The sequence below is a fragment of the Periplaneta americana genome, chromosome 1, assembly GCF_040183065.1.
Source record: "Periplaneta americana isolate PAMFEO1 chromosome 1, P.americana_PAMFEO1_priV1, whole genome shotgun sequence".
Lineage (NCBI taxonomy): Eukaryota > Metazoa > Arthropoda > Insecta > Blattodea > Blattidae > Periplaneta > Periplaneta americana.
In genome coordinates this window covers 164,475,445-164,495,473 of record NC_091117.1, presented here as the reverse complement: position 1 = coordinate 164,495,473, position 20,029 = coordinate 164,475,445, and the positions used below count along the sequence as shown (strand labels likewise).

General features: G+C 35.2%; 2 protein-coding genes and 1 long non-coding RNA gene across 14 annotated transcripts in view; 1 reads left to right on the top strand and 2 right to left on the bottom strand.

The window, feature by feature from the left end:
* Positions 1–1,620, bottom strand: part of LOC138703140 (guanine nucleotide-binding protein G(q) subunit alpha) — a 94,560-nt gene extending 92,940 nt beyond the window's left edge. For 4 of the 7 annotated variants that reach the window (XM_069830812.1, XM_069830777.1, XM_069830796.1 and 1 more), the window contains exons 1-2: positions 1,118–1,274; positions 819–1,044 (exon numbers count right to left, since the gene is read on the bottom strand). In XM_069830812.1, coding sequence (XP_069686913.1) covers positions 819–936 — 118 coding nt within the window. In that variant the 5' untranslated portion in view covers positions 937–1,044; positions 1,118–1,274. Of the gene's footprint in view, positions 1–818; positions 1,045–1,117; positions 1,288–1,486 lie in introns of those variants that run through there. The other 3 variants (XM_069830787.1, XM_069830827.1, XM_069830819.1) reach the window with 3 other exon arrangements.
* LOC138703170 (uncharacterized) lies at positions 1,181–10,787 on the top strand. The gene is made up of 3 exons (XR_011332988.1): positions 1,181–1,241; positions 6,350–6,442; positions 10,512–10,787. It is a non-coding gene; the product is annotated as an uncharacterized lncRNA (long non-coding RNA).
* A 3,235-nt stretch (positions 10,788–14,022) lies between these two features.
* LOC138703119 (aminopeptidase N-like) overlaps positions 14,023–20,029 on the bottom strand; it is a 37,778-nt gene continuing 31,771 nt past the window's right edge. For all 6 annotated transcript variants that reach the window (XM_069830727.1, XM_069830746.1, XM_069830717.1 and 3 more), the window contains 4 exons: positions 18,223–18,396; positions 17,077–17,223; positions 15,334–15,415; positions 14,023–14,848 (listed from right to left, as the gene is read on the bottom strand). In XM_069830727.1, the coding sequence (XP_069686828.1) occupies positions 14,696–14,848; positions 15,334–15,415; positions 17,077–17,223; positions 18,223–18,396 (556 nt within the window). In that variant the 3' untranslated portion in view covers positions 14,023–14,695. The remainder of the gene's footprint in view (positions 14,849–15,333; positions 15,416–17,076; positions 17,224–18,222; positions 18,397–20,029) is intronic.

Below are 20,029 nucleotides of genomic sequence, written 5' to 3'. Positions count from 1 at the left end.
CAATAATGGAAATAATGTGACAAATGACTATGAAGTGAAATGGATAAAGAGCTAACGGTAAGCTTCTAACAGTATTAAACAATTAAAATACAGTACAGTAATTAAAATGTAAGTACCGAAGCTAACAATTCTATGTGAATTTAAATCAGTCTTAACATGGAAAACATGACATGTAGATGCATCTAGATTAGGCCCATACATTTCCAATGTCACATTTCTTTTATATCTCTGGACTCTACGACAATTCCATCCCCTTCCATCTGTCACAATGTAAAATGTGTGCCACTGTGAAATGAAGCACTAATTAATGCATTAGCATTCTAGTAACTTATTTCGGTGCATTACCGGTATTTTATTCCAAACCCGAAACTCAAAACATAAAACTGAGATTTACAGGTACCTAAACTTATATTCGTAACACAAAATGAATAGGGACACTGTGGTAAGACGTTATATGTCATAAAGACTAGGATATAGGCTATAATTATGGTTTAAAATAACACAAATTTTATAAACAAGCAGAACACCTTACTGAAACAATTGAGCTGATTCTACATCAATGAAAGAACAACAACCTGCCAAATAGCCTGTCAACCATGATGAACATTATCCATAACTGAGTCCACATTTATAGTGAATTATTATAAATATTCCCTGAATTATTATACATATTAAGCAAAATAATAATTCAGCTGTAAAGCAATACACGAAGACATGGACTTGACCCTATGATTGTAGGCTTAACCCAAATACCAAAGATGTACCTGTCACTCTGTATTGTAAACACAAATTACTTCAACACTGTTCTTAACACTCACCCAATAAAAGTAGTTTAAGTTCACGCCTAGCATCACGTTTATCCCTCCGAAGTTGCCTTTCAATTTCTTGATTTATTCTTTTTTGCTCTTTCGCCTCTTCCGACAGGCAGCACGCCATGTTTTACTTCGGAGGGTTGCTCAGCCAATATTATCTGTATCGAGCCGTTTTCCGTGCCGTTTTGAAGGGGATTCAAAACCCTCTCGGCTCCTCACGCACGTATCACTCCTATAAAGGAATAAACATTAATTTGCACTCGCTTTGCCTTCGGTAATACACACACACACATTCACGCACACACTTTTTCGCCTCCGTGTAGGCTCCACTTCGCCTGCCTGCCTCCCTCGCCCTCACTTTGGGTGTGGTACAGACGACGCAATACGTCTGCTATACAACCCTTTGCTGATATGCAATTTTCACCCCAAGTACGTCAACTTATATTCCTGGCGGTGGTCACATCACTCGGTGTAATCCCATTACAATAATTCAATTCAGGAAGCCAATAACTCTTGTGTGCACGTGTTTATTAATAAGATTAAAATACAGAATAAATGGTGAAGTGCCAGGGGGGAAGACACAGCTTGGAGCAGCCCGTGTTTAGGTTACGATATTATTTACAAATTATGTACCATAAAAACCATATGACAGCAATGTATGTAACTCAACTCACGTAAAATAATATCCATTAAGTATGAAACCGAACTTCAACCCACTACTTGGCACGAAATTCTTAATATTGTACAACTACCGCCTAACTAAGATGGCGTCTGATAATATGAAATTCCCATCATGCCATGGTTTTAAAACAGATAGGAGATAGCACCCAAATTTTGCGTATGCGTATGAATACATACACATAAATAATCCATCTTATTATGCATAATTTCTTAAACTATCCTGAAAAATATACTACATCATTAATTACAATAGGTACCCTAGGCATTTTTATACAAGAAGTGAAATATGACTTCCTGTGATAAATGTACAACGGAATGTTACAGAATCTACCTGCACGTTATGACATACTAATTTGGGATTACTTTTCTTTCCGCTACACATTTCAAAAATAAAATCACACGTTACATACTATACGTAACTGCAGCAAATAAGGGCAACTATATTATAATTAACGTGCAATTTTTACAAAGAAAAGAATGTTGATAAACATCTAGTGTTAAATTATCTTATCTTAACAATTAAAATTAAACAGTAAAAAAAGTAATGAATTGTACAAAACTTCAATAATTCCACAACTAATGAGGAATTCGAAGAAAACAAAATTAATTCTATTAAATTATTTTCGATTTATTTGAGACTTTAGTATACCGTACCAATTCTTGTGTTCGAAATACTTCTACATTACTGTTTTGATATGTGAACTAAACATACTTTTATTACAATTTCTGTCAATGAATTTGACATTATTAAATATTTAGGCCTAGGCCTACTATTTTGGTATTTATTTTTCTCAATTAACAATCTTAATTAAGTGTATTTTCCGCCAGTCATTTCCCCGCTAGCTTGTTCTTTTAACATTAAGAATGTGCAGGCAAAGATTAAATTGCTAATATTTTCTTTATCTTATCCCTTTAACTACCGGTAATGAAATTAGAATGGATTGACCCCAATAAAGTATTTCCACGTTGGAGAATTGCGTGTGTAATCAGTACACAAGCATATCGCAGAACAGTAATTTATACCATTTCCTTCGTCTGGTGGCTCATTATAATGATGAGTGACAAAAAGTGACAGGGGATTTAAGGAAATCCCAATGATTGCGTGAAACGTCTATACTCGAAGTGAAGTATACCGGTATGGAAATAAAATACAATAGTTCTTTCTTTAACACTGTGCTGTAGTATATTTTATTTAATATTCATGTATATACTTACAGGTACTATCCAATATTTCTATTATTATCGTATGGAATGAATGAATCAACCAATGAGAGAGAAAGGAGGAAGTGTACATTAAAGTACCTACACGACATCACGTCCTTGGAAGGGCTCTTGGGACATTCTTTATATGAGCTTCTAGCAGTTCTAGCCTAAGGCTACTTGTCTCACTTCGTTGACACTGCCCCACTTAAGGGACAAATAAATTCTGCAGAGGAAAAAGCCGAAAGGGCCGTCAAATAGAAGAACGTTAAACGGCCGGGCAATTAAGTCAGCTGCGCATGCATAACCATAATAGCATGAACAACTACTACCGCCGCGTTCCACAACAGCTCTGACATAAGCGTAGAGCCGAGGGAGAAATGCAGCATTACCATAGCCAAGTCCCTGATGCCAATCAGAGATTTAAGAAATACTGCTACTACCAAGGTTCCATCGCCAGTTGAAGATAAGCAAATCACAGAATTTGGAAATATGAAACGTATAGCCTACTGGTGGGTGATAAGTCCGTGGCCCATTTCTTTCAGGGCTCATCCTAACATTTGTCTTAATGCCTTAGAAAAGTCGGTATAGCGCTGGCCTTCTGTGCTCGAGGTTGCGAGTTCGATCCCGGTCCAGGTCGATGGCATTTAAGTGCTTAAATGCGATAGGGTCATGTCAGTAGATTTACTGGCATGTAAAAGAACTTCTGCAGGACAAAATTCCGGCACACGGGCAACACTGATATAACCTCGGTAATTGCAGAATAAGTGGTCTCAATTTAGGAGATTGAGCCAATGGTTCCTATTAGTATTGACTCTAATAAAAATCGAGGAATTGTATGAAAATAAACATATTACCGTAATAAAGGTGATTAAGTCTTCTGGTAAAGGCAGGTATATGATAGATTTGCGAATAATGGCGATGAGAAAGATTAGGGGGATATATATATATATATATATATATATATATATATATATATATATATATATATATATCGTAAAACGTTTAAGCGTAACCCTATATGGCTAAAACTTGCCCCATTTTTCTTATAATTCGATACATAACTGAGAAATGGCAGCAAGGAAAATGATATTACGCTAATACAGTAATTTTTCCCCCAACACAGTCGCTGTCCCCAAATAGAAAAGTTCACATGGAATCGATAGGATTTGGACCTGGGCTTCTATATACATACATATATGATACCTAGTACGATAATGCATATGCACTCGAGTTGTTTTTGGTTGTGATGTACAAGTTATGTTGCTATAATTATATGAAATAGATTTTCAATTTCATGACGAAAGGTATAATTAAAAACTTCTTTTAAAAACAACTGTGTGAGAAAGAGGGAGAGAGTAGAGACAAATAATCACGCCTCGTGTGACACGTGAAGTATAGCCTTCAACCACTGACTTTAAGCAGATTACTTCAGATACAAATAAGGCTTCATATTGGCCTTCCTTGTTATTTCCTACTTTACGTATCAAACTATATTACGGTATCCGAGCAATTTGAATAAAGAACAGCAAGAGATGGGACTTACACAACTTTTTCCGATCTATTAATAGGCCTACTTCGAAACAAAATGAGAAGTTGAGACATTCCATACCAATATCGTAAAAGATAAGAATTGGTAAGTATGTCATTTTCTTTTATCTTTTATGCCACAGCTACCTATAAGTTGTACTCTCAATGTAACATATAGCAGTGATTTTCAACTGGAGGGCCTCGGCCTTCTAGGGGCCCTCAGAGCAGTTAATAGGGGGCCGCGAACAAAACATCTATGAGAATTTAAACAAACGACTATATTGAATTAAATAAAAAAATAATTGTTTTCTCTTTAAATTGTTACAAAATTTCACATTATTATGTTCTATAAATTATACTCTGTACCTTAGGCTAGCGGATCGCAACAAAGTAATGTGAGAAAAAAGGGGGGCGGCCTTATATCGTCTGATTTGGGTTCTGGCTGGCATGTACGTACGAGTACCGGTATATTATCAGACAGTACATTTCACTTGACGATATGTGTCAGAGAAAGAACAATTGTTTGTATGCACCTGAAGTTTGACTAGTGTAATATTAATGTAGCTAGTCGGCGATGTATGCATTAGAGGGGGAAAGGAACTGGCCACCCTACTCCATATCCCCTGGCCTAGTTTCCCCATAAATGGTGCCTTGTTGGTAACACTTGTAAGGTTCAGACCTGTCTTCGGACAGTTGACTAAACAACATCATCGAAAATGTTGAGAACATTGAAGTACAGAGTGTGTGTGTGTGGGGGAAACATATACATTCCAGTTTTCATATTAACAATTACAATGGTGTACGCAGAATCTTGTCAAGGGGGGGGGGGTCATTATTAAACTTGTTTACAATTTACATTATTAGTATTTAAAATTTTGTGTATTATTATTATTATTATTATTATCAGCTGAATTTTCACAGAGTGATGTGAAACTAGTTCCAGGAAGAATGTTTGCGACAATATTGCCATGCAGTGGCTGCGAAGAAATATTTGGCAATGTGAAATTTTCCCTAACCTCACGAGAATCATTATGCGACTTTTTGATTAAAAAAATGATAAAATTGAGCTATGCGGCAACTTAAACATATCAAAGAACCCGGAATGAGAATGTGAAGTTTATATAAAAAATATGAAACTGTCAAGTGCATAAAATGTTACTTAAACAAATGTTTCACAATAAAGTCAGAACTCAATCAACGAATGGGTAAATATCGCTCTTAAAATGAGTTTAAAATCGACAATACACAATATTTGACAACATCTGCACTGCAGAACTGTCAAAGTAACCTTTCCAATATGCTTCACAAGAAGTTAAATTTCATATTGTGTCAGCTCCATTTTATTAGAAGATCTGTACTAGGCAGTACATCTTTCAAACGTGCCACAACACCAAGCACAGAGATTATATTGAAGGAGAGATAGGAGGACTATGTCGATGTAGATTTTGTTACTCTGACAGTGAAAAATTAGAGAAGGGGAGCAATTATGGATAAAAATGTACTCAAATCTAAATATGTCATTTTTTCAAAAAGTTCAAGGTGGGGGATGGGGGAGGGGGTTAAAAAACCTGGTAACCCCACCTTGCTCATGCACCTAAACAATGATTATGGATATAGAACCATAACACAATTTTTAAATGATATGAACACATGTTTAAATTTTATTTATAATATTAATCTGTTCTATTGAGTTAAATTACATACAATAAACATTTAGATTGTGTAAAACAGAGCTATATTAATACATGTTCATTTCACCAACTCATTATTATACTCATTATCTTATAAATAAAAAAGATTGGAGAATGGGGTTTGCAATGAAAGACCTGCCCTTGGGGAGAAAACAATTAATAAATTAATTATCTTACAGGTGTTATAGCTGTTATCCGATGGCATTTTTAACATTTTTAATTTGGAAAGGAGGTATTTGGGTGGGAAGAGCTTATTGCATCAAGGTAGCAACCCTTCTTGGTTTACCTCCACATCAATGTAACTGGAATACTTGACAGTGTATAGTCTACACCATCAGTGATCATGGAAGTAGATTATTATTGGTCAAGACAAATATTCCCAATGTTAACTAAGTATTATTACTGATTAGCATAGGATTAATTTTCTGTTTGCAGATCAACTATGTGCGAAATATAGCAAAAGGGAGAGGGAGGAAGCATACCTACCAGCAGCCATGGATGCACGATAATACTATGTCTTACCTGCGGGTAAGAAATGCTAGTCTGAGGGTGCACTATGCTGATGACCTCTGATTTAAAGTTTACAAAATCATAGTAATCATGTTTCATAAGTATGCTTTTTCTCTCTTGTACAGAGGAGGAACCCGAAGGCTTGCACTGCAGCCAGAGGCGTATCACTCCTATTTAGTGAATGATTGGGTAGCCGAACAGCCACGCTCTTGTACAAGTACAGTACCCTGCACCATGAACTTCTCAGGTTAATGCATGGATGATGATATGCGAATTAATGATGCCGAAATGAATTCTAAGTCCAACGCAGAAAGTTACCCAGCAATTCTGCTTCAATTGCTTGAGAGAAAACCCCAACCAGGTAACTTGTCCCAACCAGGATTTGAACCCAGGCTCGTTTGTTTCATGGTCAGACGTGCTAACAATCATTTAACAGCAGTGAACTAACAATAGGTTAAAGAGAAAGATAATCGAGGTATACACGCCACTTTTTGCCACAATAAAGATACCATCTTTTGTCTTGGAACCACAGAATTCTTCTCTTGAAATTTATCTTCATTACATCCCCTACAAATATTCATTATAATAAAGAGAAAGAACACTCAATGGGTGTGTGTGTGTGTGTGTGTGTCTATATATATATATATATATATATATATATATATATATATATAGAATATATGAAACACTGAATGGCCATACTTATTATTGTTGCTAATAATAATAATAATAATAATAATAATAATAATAATAATAATAATAATAATAATAATAATACTCGTAATGTTCCTGTGATCTTCGTGTTTGGTCATGTAATGCCTTTGTGTACACTCACTAATATTTTTGAGCACAAAAGGCAAAGGACATTTTCTCCTTTGGACACATATAAAAACAGCTGTTCTTCCCATTTATCATTGAAATTTGTGTTTAATTATGGGCCAATCGCAATATAGCGAACGTAGAAGCTCCGCCCACGACCCCTTCCACTTTTCCCCTACTAGCTCACCAGACTCTCTACGTGATAGGCGAGTGCAGTGTCGAATGCACATTTCATATGGGTGGGGATAACTTCCCCTACTGGCGTTCGCTATATTGCGATTTATCCTTAATTATTATTATTATTATTATTATTATTATTATTATTATTATTATTATTGTTGTTTCGTTGACTTTGCAAGTGCCATGACGATAATCCAACTCAGCCACCGGCATGGCTCAGTCAGTTAAGGCGCTTGCCTGCCGGTCTGAAGTTGCATTCTGGCGTGGGTTCGATCCTCGCTTGGGTTTTTCCGGAGGTTTTCCCCAACAGTAATGTGAATGCAAGGTAATCTATGGCGAATCCTCGGCCTCATCTCGCTATCACCAATCTCATCGGTGTTAAACAACCTAATAGTTGATATAGCGTCGTTAAATAACCAAATAAAATAAAAGATAATCCAACTCGAATTGAGGGGGTCAGGTGCAAAGGGGTACAAGCGTCATTTCTAAAAAAAATGTAGTGATGTGCATCCAGGGTAAGCTAAAGCTTAACCAGATCACACATTAAAATTAAAATTTGACAAAATTTACGAAAGCTTAAACATTTTCAATTATATTTTCTCAAAACAAACTAAAGCAGAATTGCTGGGTAACTTTCAACGTTGGACCTCGAACTCATTTCGCCATAATTAATTCACATCAGGGGCGGATGCAAGGGAGGGGGATTAAGGGGATATATCCCCTCCCGAAATTTTGAGAAAAATATGAATCAAGAAACAAAAATAATATTAATTTTAATTCGTGAATGTACATTGGAATTAGAGAGTTTTCCACGTAAATTCTCTTTGCTAAAATGTTAAATTCCAAAAACTGCAGGAAGACAAACACAGCGTTCTTACTTCAAGACAGAGAGTCATGAAGAGTATTTTAGGCTTTTAATTTTCCTTCTCTTCTTAGACTATTTCATTAGTCAGCTCAAGGACAGGTTTTTAAATCATAAAGAAATCCTAAAGTCCATACAAATTTTGCTGCCTGAAAACATAGTGCGAGCATCAGATGAAGATTTAGAAACTGCTATTGAGGCTGTAGTAAATCAGTGGCCCAATGATGTTGATGTATCACCAGAGTCTTTCTTCAATGAATTGAAGATGTGGAGAAGAAATTTCCTTGATTAGAAAAATCTTCACCTAATACCTATTGATTTTATATCATCTTTGAACAGGTGCAATGAAATTATTTTTCCCTGCACTCGCAAGGCGCTGAAACTTTTCTGCACGTTGCCTGTAACTAAAGCAACACCAGAACGGTCGTTCTCAACTTTGCAGTATTTGAAGACTTACTTGAGGAGCACGATGGGAGCAGACAGATTAAATGGACTGGCCTTGATGTATATACTTAAAAATGCAGAAGTAAAAGCTCATGAAGTACTGGATGAAATGTCTAAGAAGCCTCGTCGCCTTTTTCTGTAAATGTCATTTTGTCATTGTTTTTGTATTGTAGTCATTGTAAATGTTAAAATTAAAAAATTATGGTTTATTTAACAACGCTCGCAATTGTCGAGGTTATATCAGCGTCGCCGGTGTACCGGAATTTTTTCCCTCAGGACTTGTTTTACATGCCAGTAAATCGACTGATATGAGGCCTGTCGCATTTAAACACACTTAAATGCCATCGAGATGGGTTGGGGTAGAACCCGCAACTTCGAGCACAGAAGGCTATATCGGCTACGCTACTCAGGTCAACTTGTAAATGTTTGTGACTCGGAAACAAATTGTGAATATATAAACTTACTTCTCATTACTCCATTTTTACTATCTCCTCAAATCCCTCCCCGAAAAAAGATCCTGCGTCCGCCCCTGATTCACATATCATCATCATCATCCATACCATAGTCCGGATAAAGTTCTTGGTGAAGCATGCTGTACTTGTATGGCTGTTTGGCTACCCAATCATTCACAGAATAGGAGTGGTAAGCACAATAAGCCTCAGGCTGCAGTGCAAGCCTTCGGGTCCCTCCTCCATACAAGAAAGAGAGAAAGTGCTCTTATACCTCTTTGCTTCTGAACCCTTCAATTTTTTTTGACTTGTACGGTACAGAACGAGAGAGATACAAAGAGACAGGCATTGTAAATAACAATCCCATCTCTTGGCATGTTTCGAAGCACTTCCGGTTCACGACCCAGTAAATGCCTGTCCATAATAATAATAATAATAATAATAATAATAATAATAATAATAATAATAATAATAATAATTCTTTATTTATACTGGCAGAGTTAAGGCCATAGGGCCTTCTCTTACACTCAACCAGGTCACAAAGTTTACAAGCAGTTAAAATTTAACAAAAAGTTAAAGAGCAGAATACTATCTTCTTCTTCTTTTTCAAGGTTTAGGCCTTTCGGCCTGTTCCGCCTCCATTAAAATTGATCTCGCCAATGTTTTACTGGTCTTCCTAATGTCTGTCCGGCGAGAATTAATTTGGAGGATTCGAGTAATTTAAATGTCCCCTGGAGAAGCTACCAACCTCTCGCAGGGTAAGATCAATGATGAGGCTGTCATCTTAGAGCTTATGATCTAGCTCCACTCACGTATCATCCCCGTGAGAGGGGGGGGGGGTGCCTCCTCTGCTGCATTATGTTGCACCATTAATGATTTTGCCTAACATATTTAAAAAAAAATAATAGCTTAATAAAATCGACACTAAACAACATGAAAATAATATCATAATAGAAAAAAAGAAAGTAAAATACATTGGAATATAGTAAAAGCAACTCATTTAGTACATATGGTTAATATGGAAAACGTAGGAAAGGATTCATGAAAATACAGATTCTTTTAAAACAGATTCAACCTATCATGAGTATGAGACCAGAACATTCCGAAACATACACTTACCAGAAGTCTTGAAAGTATATATCATTGCAGCAGCAATTTAAACAATAAACCTCCACATCATACCAAAGAGTTTAACATAAAATAATTAAAAAAAATGTGAAAAACATTTTACCGACATATACCATTTTGCACAAATGAATATCTAAATTTAAAGTTTTAGTAACTTAATTACCGTTCTCTCCTTGATACTGCCTTTACTCGTTTTATGTCTCAGGTTGCCAGTGTGGAGGTGAAGAATGGGGAGGGGAAACGAATAGTCTGGATGGGACAGTGCCACACACACCTGGAGATTAGAAGTAGTCAAGCTGAATGCTCTCAGATGGGCTTCGTAGCCGAAGTTAGTATGTTACCTAATATCAAGTTTGTATTGTAGTAATAGGCCTACAGTACTTTGGGTAATCCATCCTTTATAGTGTGCTTCACTTTCAATGTATAGTATAATTAAATGAATTGTAGTTTTGCATGTTACTTAGAATTAAGTTTGCATTGTAATGTACAGGGAAAGGATTTATATGTAAATACATATTTACTTATAAAGCTAATATAATTTATATTTTGCATTATCTTTATGTTTCACAATGTGTAGGGTTGAAAAATCCTACTTTTATTTTCCATATTTTTCCATATTTTAGAGTTTAGTACATATTTTCGTTAATTTCCATATATTTTCCATATTTCATATAAAACAGTCCATATTATATTAGGTTTAACAATAAAACAAAACAAAATTCCATTAACTTTTAAAAATACATTTCAACAATAGAGATTTAAACACATGTTCAGTAATCCCTTTAACATCAGAGTTATTTGAAAATTAGCAGTCCTATCAACAATGGGAAAGTAAGTTACAAAACTGTATTAATTTAATTTAAAATTTTTAACAGACTTCAGTTGTGCAGCTCAACAGTTAAATGCCAGTCAGAGTACACATAGGTTCAGTTTTGTAAATCATACTATAAAGACGGTAAATATGCCAAAAGTACGTCATTCAGTCAATTTAAAATCAAAACTAACAAGTTACATTTCAGAATTTAAAGAAGATGGTTTATCAACTGACAATAAAATATTATTTTGTAATTTGTGTCAGTGTGCAGTATCATCTACACAAAAGTTCCTGGTGCAACAACACATTACAACTAGTAAACATCAGGCCAACAAACAACTAAATTCCAAGCAGAGACAATTGTTTTTAACACAACCAACAACATCGAATGTAAGATCTGAGTTTAACATCGACCTGTGCCGTTCTCTCATCTCTGCTGATATTCCTCTCTACAAACTAAAGAATAAGGTCTTCAGGGAATTCCTTGAAAAATATACTCAACATACAATCCCGGATGAGTCAACACTTAGGAAGACGTATGCTCCATCCATCTACGATGAGACAATACAGAAGATAAGAGATGAAATTAAAGATAGTTCAATTTGGGTTTCCATTGATGAGACTCCCGACAAAGAAGGTAGACTTGTTGGTAATGTAGTTATCGGTTTGTTAAGTGAACAATATTCTGAACGAATTCTTTTACATTGTGATGTTCTAGAAAAGTGCAATAACAAAACTATAGTTAAACTGTTCAACGAAGCTATGGGTATCCTGTGGCCAAAGGGTATTATGTACGATAATGTGTTATTCTTTATTAGCGATGCTGCCCCTTATATGGTCAAAGCTGGACAAGCATTATCTGTTGTATATCCTAAATTGACTCATTTTACTTGTGTGGCGCATGCATTTCATCGTGTGGCAGAAGTGGTCAGAGACAATTTCCCTAAAGTAGATTTGTTGATTTCATCAGTGAAAAAAGTATTTCTCAAAGCTCCCAGTAGAGTTAACGTGTTGAAAGAAATGTACCCTGAAATTCCATTGCCACCAAAGCCAATTTTAACTAGATGGGGTACATGGCTAGAAGCAGTTGAATATTATGCCGAACATATAGACTCTATTAACAATGTTCTCCTTGCATTGGACTCTGAAGATGCAGTCTCAATTGATACTGCGAAAACAGTTACCTGTGACATAAGTGTGAAGAATGACTTAGCTCACATTCAGCATACATTTTCATGCATCATAAAAACGCTCAAAAGTCTCCAAAATAGGCACCTTTCACTATCTGAAAGTTTTGAAATTATAAATAGTACTGTGGAACAACTGAATCGTGGTAGAGGTAAAGTTGCAGATGCAGTAAGAGCTAAGGTGGACACTGTACTTTCAAAAAACCCTGGATATGAAGAACTACAAAAGGTTGTTGCTGTGATGAGTGGTGAATCAACAGTGAAGATTAACTTGGACTTATCCCCAGCAGACATTGTGAAATTGAATTATGTACCAGTTACTTCTTGTGACGTCGAACGCTCTTTTAGTCAGTATAAATCTATCCTCAGAGACAATAGAAGAAGATTCACTTTTCAGCACTTGAAAGAAATGTTTGTAACCTATTGTTATGGTAACAGACAATAAAAATTGTGTTTTGTTGAAACTACATTGGAAGATAAGGTACGTCCATTATATTTTTTGTTTAGTTTGATTAAAATGTACCAATATTTAACATACATAGTCATTTTTTTATAATTTTAAGTCCATATTTAATTCCATATTTTGGTAAAAATCCATATTTAATTCCATATTTTGGTAAAAATAACTACATATATATTTACATATTTCATATATTTTTAGTCCATATAAATCCGTTCCCTGGTAATGTATATCAAACTATGTAATTTTTCTTGTGTACTGATGATGCCATGAACACTTGTAATTCCTTACTTACAACTTACTTACAAATGGCTTTTAAGGAACCTGAAAGTTCATTGCCGCCCTCACATAAGCCCGCCATTGGTCCCTATCCTGTGCAAGATTAATCCAGTCTCTATCATCATATCCCACCTCCCTCAAATCCATTTTAATATTATCCTCCCATCTACGTCTCGGCCTCCCCAAAGGTATTTTTCCCCTCCGGTTTTCCAACTAACACTCTATATGCATTTCTGGATTCGCCCATACGTGCTACATGCCCTGCCATCTCAAACGTCTAGATTTAAGGTTTCTAATTATGTCAGGTGAAGTATACAATGCATGCAGTTCTGCATTGTGTAACTTTCTCCATTCTCCTATAACTTCATCCCTCTTAGCCCCAAATATTTTCCTAAGAATGTTATTCTCAAACACCCTTAATCTCTGTTCCTCTCTCAAAGTGAGAGTCCAAGTTTCACAACCATACAGAACAACCGGTAATATAACTGTAATTCCTACGGCTAATAAAACTCAAATCAAACATGCAGAAATTATCAGATCTCCAAACTTCAAAATCTATGTATTAAGATTTAAGAAATTCTTCTGTATGTTAACTCAGATAGAAAGGATGTAGAAAGGCAGTTGTATGATGGACTGATTCACTGACAAGCAATAGTGGTAGACAGTCACACAGAAACCTTCCATCAAACTTTGTATTATATTTTAAAAGACAACATGGTGCATTTTTTCTCAGCATTTGGATATAAGTACCTTAGGATTTTGTTGACTATTTCTATCTTAATGGCAAATGGAAAAGAGAGAAAAGTTTCAGTAAATTGGATCTAATAAAAGCGTATTTTCGCTCTATAATGATCCAGGAAGGCTTGTTACCATTACCAGGCATCTCATTTGAGAATAATACTTAAAATCTTGAATCTCGTTCATAAAGCTGTTGCAGAAAGGAAAGCTGGGTGCGGAAAGTTTGTAGAAAAATGTGTTTTTCTTTATATGGCGAAAGTGCCTCTTGTTTTTATTAATCATAAGAACAAACAACTCTTAACACATTTTAACCAATAGTAGCAGTTTGTCAAATATAAGATCTTACTAAACATACACATGCACATAAAATATGTTGAACGAGCTGAAACTTGTTTAAAATCAACATGAAGTCAAAATTCACAGGCTGTCTTGAAGTAAGGTAATGCATTATAATGGATTGTTAAGTACAGGCTTTGTAAGACGAAAACTTTGAAAAGTTGGGTGGGGGGAGACCTGATTGTATGCTATACTCGTTTTCATGCGACTTAATTCTTAGGGATCACGACTTTTTAGCAGTCCAAACTAACACGAGCCAGAAGCAACGTTGCCTAGTTGTAATGTTAAGACTCAATCACTGTTATGGTAAATTAAATATTACATGTGCTGAGATAAAATACTGTAGCCACGAAGAAGGTGAAACGTATGAACAAAGTCACGTGAAAAGCATTGTAGAGGAAATTAATTTTTCCTGGAAGGGAAATTCCTTTCCAGTTATTTTAATTCTTAATCAAAGTTCATTATCTTTTTCCTCTTCACTCATACTGTCAAGCAAACTATTTTTATTATTAATATTTTAGTACTGTCAGAATGTGATTTACAAACATTTCATTCATGACACAAGAAATGAAGTTTCATTGCTGTAAGTTTCTGTCAAGCCACGCTTCCATGGCAGCCAAATTTTTATTGCTCCACTTTACTTCTTGCATACCCTTTATTTCGGCTGCCTGTATCTCAGATTCAGCACTGCCAAAGTCTCTCTCATGAGCCAAATGAAGAGCTTTCACCTGAAAAAGAAAAACCTAACTTTACATGAAATATATATGAATGCGAATTATATTTATCAGTATTTGGCTGTTTTCCTAGCATCACTTTCTCATTAGGAAGTAGACCTACCGGTACCGATAATTTACAGAAGACAGTATGAGCATGTCATGCTTGTCCCAGATATACAATTTAAACAAGAAAATATAAAAAAAAAAGATAAAAAGAATCCATTTATTGTATTATGGATATATTAACAGTGTGGATTCTATCAACTGTTTTTATGGCTAATTATAGAGCGCTTTCAACTCAGCTCACTTTGGAGATAAATTGTAAAGGGATTTTGAAAAAGAGACGCAAATACAGTATCTTCTTCCTGTAGGTTTACTTTTTAAAATAAAATCTCTTAAAACATTGCATTTAAATTTATTTTCTATTACATAAAAAATAAACATATTTTATTTTACTTAGGTATTTGTTACATGCTTGTAGATTTCAGAATACAAACCTTATCAAGACCTTCTTGAGTAATGAAATGTTGGGTAGCTAATTTAATCATTTCTTTCCATACGAGATCATCATTTTTATACCTAGAACAATAAGTTAATTAACCAAAAAATATAATACACAAAAAATAATGACAAGTAAACATTCTCAAAACGTACGCCACACATTCTTCATTCACATGCTGGAGCAAAAGTGGTTTCGTACAAATTTTAGGGTTATAGATCTAATATACAATTAACTGAAATTTTCCTATGACAAGTTTTTGGGAAGTTACCCTTGACGCTCTAGGACTGGAACCAAGATTCACAGATTCAACTCCAGCTAAAGATGATGGATTTTTAATGGTGACAGAAATTCCTCATGTGTCTTCTTTCGAAAGGAAAATAAAGCTGATAAACTTGTATCGTAGATTTACGGCATGTATAAGAATCTTTTCCCTGAATGAGAGGACTGCAGAGGAACTTTACTGGCCATGTTAACTCTGCTAGTCATTATTCTCGCCTATTATCCTTTCATCGAGAGTCCTGAATTTTACCCTCCAGATAACCCCGTTTCAAAAATGTAATGGAAGACCAGCATAGTTCAGAAAGTTATACATAGGGCTGGCACTTTCCGACCTGTGGACATGAAGTATACTGCATCACAAGCAGCTCGCGTGGTCTGAAGAGAAATGTGATGTATATATTATATTGTTCCGTCAAAAATACCTTGAAATAAATTCTTCTCCATAATGCTGCCTGATGATATACCGCTACATCATTATCGAAACTTATTGCAATGTACAGTGTACACTTTCAATGTTTCTAAACGAAAATTTCTCCGATTTTCGGAGAAACCTGTTTTGAATTCTGAAAATGTTCTTTCCACGTCACAAATGTGATTAAAAAAATGAGGAATATCACGATTATTTCAAGTGCAGCCAACTTTTCGCAGTATTTGATTCTTCTTTTTCTTTTATAATTTAAAATATAGTAAAAAATTATGCATTTTTTTAAAACATATTTTACAAATTTTCTTTCGCTGCTTTTTGCTTCAATTGTAGTTTGACTGAAAAATCATCGACATATTGAGGAACTTCAACAATTTTCTGGTTTTCTGATTCCAACATTGTGACTGTTCTTGCTTCATGTTTGAAATCTCTTTCAATTGTTGGCAAATTTTGAAAGAGTTAGTCTGATATGAGGAATTTCGCCGCTCTAAGCAAAGAACTGTCTTCAATATTGAGCTCGTTTACTGCGTCCACAACTGTATGAAAATATTTGGCATAATATATTATTAAAGCAGCCTCTAACCACGTTCCCCAACGAACTATCACCAGTCTTGGAGGTAAAGGTAAACCTGGTGCCATCTCCCGAAATATTCACAGCATGGAAGGAGCTTTTAAAAAATCATTCAGTTGTGACTCAGATGGCCACTAATGCAATGCACTCGCCTATTACTGAATACCTTGTGTCTGCTGAGTATCAATTTAGTTGCTGTTGTATACTGTGTGTACGAGCAGTGTTTACAAGGCGACTTACACACAGTGGCGAAACTCTGGAAGTACTATGTAACTTTAATTCTCTGTTGTGGTACGGAAAGCACCAGTCCTAGTCATAAATTACTGTATCTAGTAGCATTACTGTCTGACTCTGGAGTAGCCAAATAGACAATCATTGTTTTTTTTTAGTGCCAGCAATAATGACGATAATAATAATAATAATAATAATAATAATAATAATAATAATAATAATAATAATAATACCTGTCACTGATAGGATTCCAATTGTCACTCAGAAAATCGTACCATGTAGTCCAGCCAGTTGCATGGTTTGAAAACTGTGATACAACAGCATATACATCGTTACGTGAAAATCTGTGTGGCTCATCTTGAAACACTAACTTCAGAAGACTGTAAAAAATTAATTCAATGTTAATTTTACATCACAGAGTATAATTAGGCCTACACATCATAAAAGTAATTTCTTTCAACACAAAATATCAAATGAAATGCAATATAAAATCATTTGATTAAGATGGATAATGAGTATGTAAAAAATATTAAAACAAGTCTGTTTTTTTTTCAATCTTTCACCATAAGAATACCGTATTTACTCGCGTAATTCACGCCATCGCATATTTCACGCACCCAAATTATTTACTATATAATTTAATAAATTAATTTCCTTGTATATTTCACGCATTTAATATTCGTGAAATACTGTAACAAGTACATGCTGAAACTTGAAGTAATGAGGTGTGCTATGTTGAGGAGCCCTCAATGTACGATATCTTAAATGCCGTAACGAGAGAGTGCATAGCGGTATTTGGGACCGGACAGCTACCTGTTACAGGTGCACCCTTCTCGTCTATGAAAGTCCTTTAAAAATACCGGTATAGGGTATTGATCTCCCCCTACCATTTGAATAAGGGTGGTTTGAAAGCTTTGTGTTGGATCGCATCAGTTGAGTTTGAGACTCGAAAAGGGAAACCTGTCAAAAGCCGTCTGTTAAAAGTTTTAACAATGAATGGTAAATCCCAATATTCGAGTCATACTGCGTCCTTCAAATTAAAAGTTATTGCGTATGCAGAAACACATGGCAACAGAGCAGCTGGACGTGAATTCACAGTTCCAGAATTTAATATTCGCTACTGGAGGAAACAAAAACAAGCTCTTAAAAAAAATTGTAGTTTTGTCATTTTTACCCTTAAAAATACCAGCTTGTGAAATTCCTCGCTTAATTCACGCACCCTTAATTCATAGATCGAAAATGCGGGAAAAAAGTGCGTGAAATATTCGAGTAAATACGGTAATGATGCAGTCTTTATTGAATCTATTCATTACAACTTGTGACTTCAATGACTTCTAAGTGAAATATTTGGTACAAACATTTTTTTTTGTTTTAAATACCTGTTAGTTTTCTCTGCGTGAAGAGGACATGCTGCCAAAGCAGACAGAAGAAATGAGCGCTTTTCAGAGAGATCAGCATTATTGTCAGGATACTTCTGAAGTTGTTGCAAGCCAAACTCATATTCTTCATAGCTTCCCCATTTTAAAGCATTACACAAGTCCCTCACTGACACACTGGAAATAAATTTCAATGAGATAATGTTACAGTGAAACCTCTCATTTACGGATATTGAAGGAGTGTAATAATCTGTCCGCATCTGGGAAGTGCTCTTTATTGGGAGGGAGGCTCCCCAATCTAACAGTAAATTTATAATATGCATTATGTATCCCTTCACGCTTTAAATGAAATGTATTACTATAGTTTAATTCTAAATACAATCTACTGCACTACAGTAAATTCTTTGCAACTTTGAATTATAGTAGATAAGACCGAAAAAGGAAAATACAGTACTGTGCCATGCAATTTTATTCCAGGTGTATAGTTATGCAGTACTGTAATTTACAGTTTTCAACTTAACCTTTACGTTCAGGTGCCATGTCTCTCGAAACAGAAAAACTGATTGAAGTGAAGAGAGTAATCCTACTAACCCTATCATATGTCGAATACAATTTCACGACTGCGGAAACCTTGGATCCATCAGACAGGTTAAATTTTATGATTTTGTTTATCCACCCGCTTCCAGCTAACAAGGGGTAACCGGCTGGGCTAGTGGTAGCCTACGAGACCCTTATTGTCTTCTTTCATGTTAAAAGAATTTCTGTTCAGTTCTTTTCCATTTTTGTTTCACATTAGGTCTTGAAACCCAAGTTCTGTCCGCAGTCAGGAGGTAAAGCAAGCTTTAGGACTGTGAAACAGCTGTCCATGTCTGAGTGTGAGTGTGTCTGTAAACGAGAGTTAAATTTATCATTATTTCTATATTATTTCAGTTGGGACATAAAAGTCTGTCCGTATATGAGGAGTGTCCGTATCTTGGGAGTGTCTGTAAGGAGAGGTTTCACTGTATATGGTTCAACACTGGCAGTGATGACAAGAACAACATCTTAAAAACCGGAGCTGATAATAGGGAATGAGAAGTATTTATGAAAATATAGTATAGTAACTTGAGGTTATATATGCAACACAGTAGAGCTACAGTATTATTAAAAACTGTCCTGTGCAGATAAGACAAAAGGGAAAATCAATGCCAAGTAATAAGACTTATCAGGAGAAAGGGGTGAAAACCTCTACAAAAATATGAATTTTGTGATTACGTTGCTATAGAAGAAATTTATATTGCCTTATTTTTAAGACAAGTGACAAGCACCATATCTTCTTATAAATTGAAATACACAATTCATTTTCCTGCAAGTAATGATATTTTTTTAATTAACATACAGTAGATACTATTTATACAAATATATTTTAGTAAATAATAATCATGGAGGCATTTGTAAGATTTTCTTTAACTACAAAGTATCTGCAAACGAAAATTGGAGTGAACAGTTGAGTGGTTTTCTGCAAGCTGACTTTCAGCTTCCATCTTCGTCAGAAAGCATTCCAACTCATCGATTACAGATACTATTCAGTGTTTCAAATGCAAACGAAACAGCAGACAGTTTCCGCATTAATTTAAAATGAAATAAACCTTAAAAAATAATTTATTCACCAAAATTAACCAAGGAGTTACTGAAATGGACCACCTATTTTTGGCACGTTTAAGAAATTACTCACCACTCAATACAGTTTCCTTCGAGAAATGGAGGCAGTTTTTAAGAACACAGTTTTCCAGTTCAACCAGGGTGTGGGGATTTGATTTGCACACTTTCC